The sequence below is a fragment of the Sinocyclocheilus grahami genome, unplaced genomic scaffold, assembly GCF_001515645.1.
Source record: "Sinocyclocheilus grahami isolate Dianchi unplaced genomic scaffold, SAMN03320097.WGS_v1.1 scaffold84.1, whole genome shotgun sequence".
NCBI lineage: Eukaryota > Metazoa > Chordata > Actinopteri > Cypriniformes > Cyprinidae > Sinocyclocheilus > Sinocyclocheilus grahami.
In genome coordinates this window covers 1,201,780-1,206,707 of record NW_015505263.1, presented here as the reverse complement: position 1 = coordinate 1,206,707, position 4,928 = coordinate 1,201,780, and the positions used below count along the sequence as shown (strand labels likewise).

At 34.5% G+C, this 4,928-nt stretch overlaps 1 protein-coding gene and 1 long non-coding RNA gene across 2 annotated transcripts in view; both read left to right on the top strand.

Annotated features, from left to right (window-relative positions):
* Positions 1-1,077: 1,077 nt before the first annotated feature.
* LOC107586583 (uncharacterized) lies at positions 1,078-3,361 on the top strand. The gene is made up of 3 exons (XR_001609379.1): positions 1,078-1,158; positions 1,296-1,346; positions 3,293-3,361. It is a non-coding gene; the product is annotated as an uncharacterized lncRNA (long non-coding RNA).
* Positions 3,362-3,479: 118 nt separating this feature from the next.
* Positions 3,480-4,928, top strand: part of LOC107586643 (sorting nexin-6-like) — a 5,672-nt gene continuing 4,223 nt past the window's right edge. The window contains exons 1-3 of the mRNA XM_016274096.1: positions 3,480-3,545; positions 4,256-4,377; positions 4,450-4,573. Of these exons, the coding sequence (XP_016129582.1) occupies positions 3,480-3,545; positions 4,256-4,377; positions 4,450-4,573 (312 nt within the window). The remainder of the gene's footprint in view (positions 3,546-4,255; positions 4,378-4,449; positions 4,574-4,928) is intronic.

Here is a 4,928-nt window from a genome sequence, read left to right as displayed (position 1 = left end):
GTAATCACATCAACACACAATCATAGAAACACATCGGTGACAATTGTTGCAGTGACCCTTATTCTGTACAGACTTTGTTAGTGAATATTTCACTTATAAGACTGTAATGAAGTTACAAATTTAATAATAATAATGTATTTTATTTATTTACATAGGAATATGTAGCCTATAACCTATATGTATATGTAGATAGAGACCAATATACATGACATATCTGATTAATTTGAAAATGAATAAGAAACCTAAAAGAGTTAAGCCGAATCTAATATATATAAATTGCAATCGAATCACAAATAATCATAATTAAACGTTATTTTTTTTATTCATATAGTAAAAAAAGTGTTTACAAAGTGCTTTACAAGAGTATATACAAATATAGGCCTACATAACATCGGAATGATAAGATAACAAGAAAAAAACAAACATATAATATAATAAATATTATATAATGTTCAAATTAATAATAACAATAATAATAATAAACGTTATTTATTTTAATAATATAGTAAAAACAGTCCATGTTTTGCTTACATGTATGCGTAGAGACAAATATACATAAAATATGTGAATAATAAAATAACAAGAAAAATAAAAGAGTAAAGCCAAACCTATAATATAATATAGATTTCAATCTAATAGTAATAATAAAACAACAACCACAACAACAATAATAATAACAACCGTTTGGGGGCGTGTTAGAACGAGCCGTTTTAGGGGGGCGTGGCAGAGTCTTAACTTTGATAAAGAATATCTCTTTGGTTTTGAGACTTTAGTCTTTGCAACTTCAGGGATCTTATCTATACACAATCAGCTTGTAACACTCCAAAGAGAGAGGAAAACTTGAAATCGCATCATATGACCCCTTTAATATAGTACAAAACAATGCTTACAAACTGATTTACAAGGAATATGTTTAGCCTATATGTAAATACAAATCTGCGTGACGTACATGGATAACAAGAAAATTAAGAGCAAAGCCAAACAATAAAAATTATATAATAATAATAATAATATCTAAAAAAGCTCATAAATGAGCAAACCTTGAGCAGCTTGTCGGTTTGTACTTTTAGGCTCCGCCTCTCAGAGCGCCTATCCCAGTGACGTCACACGCACTCCGCCACATTCATAGTTCATACTCCACCCGCAGCAGCCATGATGGTGGGTGCTTTTCTCTCTTACTCCCTCCACCCTTATTATTTACACCTACAATCCTCCGATGCGTCGAGTAATAACGAGCATCTGTCGTCTTTGCGCTCCGACCGTTCGTTCTGATCTTTCTGTGTGTTTCTCCACAGCAAGAAGGGCTGGACGATGGTCCCGATTTCCTCTCGGAGGAGGACAGAGGAGTAAGTTTTTTTTCCCCTTTCCTCATTCCCGTTCTGTCTCTGTCCTCCTACTGTGTGCTGTGCATGTCTGTTGTGTGTGTTTGTGGTCGGAGGACGTGTGTATTACTGCTGGTGTCACTGTGGCCCTGTGTGTGTGTCCTATTTGAGTCAGACCTCACACACACTAACCCTCGGATGCACAATGACTCGCCTCAGACTCTCTAGTTTGATGACAATACCAGAAACTAGGGCAAGAACCCACAACCCACATCGTGCCACTGACCATGAGCTCATCTAGCTGGTTAAATAACCTTGTTAAAGTTAAAGAATAAGCGAACGGTGTGTCAGTCAGGCTGTCATCGAGCTGAAGGTTTATATGTTTGCATTTGTGCAAATTCTCTGGTGAATATTACTGTATTAAAACACTGTTGCTTTACATAATTACGTGACTAATTCTTATCTGGATAAAAGTTGAGACAGTGTTACTTTGTAATGTAACATCAAATGAAACAATTGCTATATATAGTTTCCTAATTTTAAAGGGGTCATATGATGCTTTTTTAAAGATCATTATTTGGTGTAACAGAATATGTTGACATGCTTTAATGTTCAAAAAACACATTATTCTTCAAATACTGTACATTATTGTAGGTCCTCTATGCCCCGCCTCTCAAACGCTTCGGTTTCTACAAAGTCCCTCCTTCCGACAAGCGCAGTCTGCTCTGATTGGCCAGCTGACCCAGTGCATTGTGATTGGCCGAACACCGCAAGCACTCGTCGGAAATGTAACGCCCCTTACCATAATCGCCAGCTTCATCTTTCAAAATAAATGTAAAGACAGAGTACTGAAACCACGCCTTCTTTCTTTGCGTGCACATTTGGGCGCATTATGCAAATATTTCCACATAGTGAGGTAGATATGTGGGGGCGTGTTAGAACGAGCCGTTTTAGGGGGGCGTGGCAGAGTCTTAACTTTGATAAAGAATATCTTTTTGGGTTTGAGACTTTAGTCTTTGCAACTTCAGGGATCGTATCTATGCACAATCAGCTTGTAACACTCCAAAGAGAGAGGAAAACTTGAAATCGCATCATATGACCCCTTTAATACTTGGATTATTTTTATTTAGATATACCTCACAAAAAAATACTGCACTGTAGCAGTGCCATGTATTTTAATGTATACCATGCTACTGTATGTAGTACTAAAAGGTCATTTTAAGAATACCCTGTTACTTTCATGATATGTTGTCAGTTTTGTAAGGAATGTGGTTGTATAGAAAAACTGGATTTAAAATAATGTTTACAATTAAAATAATGTTGCATTGAAAATTAACGGACATTTACTTTAACCATAGTTACTTTCTACCAAAATATAATATTTACTACAGATTTTATTACTGCAAAACTCTTTTATAGTTTAATATGATAGTTAAAAAAAATCTCATAATTTAATTATGTAATATTTTATTGTATAATTTTTCAATATTATAATCATTTTACTGTCAAAATTATGAGAACTGCCTAACATTTCAGTGCAGTGCTGTTTTGTATGAGATTTGACATTTATTATATCTATATTGTAGTTGATGAATAACTTCTTAGACATTAATTTTTTTAGCGTTTAGGATTTTAGGTTAAATGCATATATTTGTATAAGGGAAAGTGTATATTTTAGGTGCAATTGTTTCAACGTTTTTCATCGTTAATAACTCTGACAAATGAATTTTAGAAAATACAAATATTCCATCTTTCCTGAGAAAAATAGTGTTAGAAATTGAATATGGCACTGCGGTCACTGCTTATCATATCGTGTCTTCTACTTAAATGCAACAAAATGTATTCTGTTTTGTAATTAGATCAAACTTAAACTTTTTGTGTAATATTCAAAAATGGGTGCAGCATGATCCTCGCTGTTTGAGCTATTGATGTTATTAAATTACACTGTATTTATGCAATTATTTTAATAGCCAAGGGCAGTGAATGTGGATCTTCAAACTGACGCTACACTCCAGGTGGACATTTCAGATGCTCTGAGTTTATGTGACTCCGCTTTAGAAATTAGGGGGTGGAGAGAGAGGCCACGACGTCAGCCACCTTTTTGAGAAATTATTTACTTTGGCTTGAGCTTCTTTGTGTTTAGCTGTAGGTGGAATGATGGTTTATGACTCCCTGGTGAACGCTTCGCTAGTAGTGGAATGCACAATGGCCAAAACCAAAAATGTAAAGTTTTTTATTTTAAAGAAATTAATCCTTTTATTCAGCGAGGATACATCAATTTGATCAAAAGTGACCGTAAAGACATTTATAATGTTTTTTTTATTTTAATTTTTTTCAATTAATGTTCTTCTAAACCTCCTTTTCTTTAGAATCTTGAAAAAATCTATCACAGATCTTACTAAAATATTAATCTGCACAACTGATTTCAACATTGATAATAATAAGAAAGCAGCAAAGCATCATATTAGAATGATTTCTGAAGGATCATGTGACACAAGATGTGGTGTAATGATGCAGAATATTTCAGCTTTGACCACAGGAATGAATGACATCTTAAAATATATTAAAATAGAACATTTTTATTTTAAATTGTAAACGTATTTCACAGTGTTACTGTGTTTTTGGCCTGCTGTCCTGTTTTTATTAGCTTATTTCGATTAGCGATATTTCGATATTAAGTATCAAAGAAGTCTTTTGAAGTCTATCTGATTTAATATAGTTTCATCTGAAATACTCGGATTAATACTCGGCACTGACTGCCATTTACAATATCATCAAAGCAAGCCTGAATTATTTATAGCACTTTGCATTAGGCACAGCAGTGTGAGCGATTGCTATTATGAATCCCAGAGTCTCATTACCAGCCCCCTCTGAAGGCAGTTTTGAGAGTCATAATGCCACTTGAATATCTAACATAAAGACTTTCCCTGTAGATTCCTCCTGCTCCTCCGAAACCAGATTTCGATGCATCTCGGGAGAAACTTCAGAAGCTAGGTGAAGGTGAAGGATCTATGACCAAGGAGGAGTTCACTAAGATGAAACAGGAGCTGGAGGCGTGAGTTGATCGATTGTTAGTGCATTGCTAGTTGCACGACTTCATCATTACTAATATGAAAATGTGTTGCAGTGAATATCTGGCCATCTTCAAGAAGACCGTGGCAATGCATGAGGTCTTTCTGTGCCGTGTTGCTGCCCACCCGGTCCTGCGCAAAGACTTGAACTTTCATGTTTTCTTAGAGTACAACCAAGACGTAAGTGTGCCATTTTTAACTTTGACATTATTGTTGTAAAATGTTTGGAAAATTGTAAGTACAAGTACAATATTGTTTTTAATTATTGCTTTTATGTATTGTCATGCATGTTATTATTTACTTTATTTTAACCATTGTTTTTTTAAGGCAATGAATCTTGAATATTGAATATAGATTATTTGATCATGAATTTAATCGTTCATTTAATCTCCAATGAATTCAAAATGTTTCTTAAAATCTCCTTTAAAGGGTTAGTTCACCCAAAAATGAAAATTAGGCTGTGTTTTACTCACCCCCGAGGCATTCTAGGCGTATATGACTTTCTTCTTTCAGATGAATCCAGTCGGAGTTACAT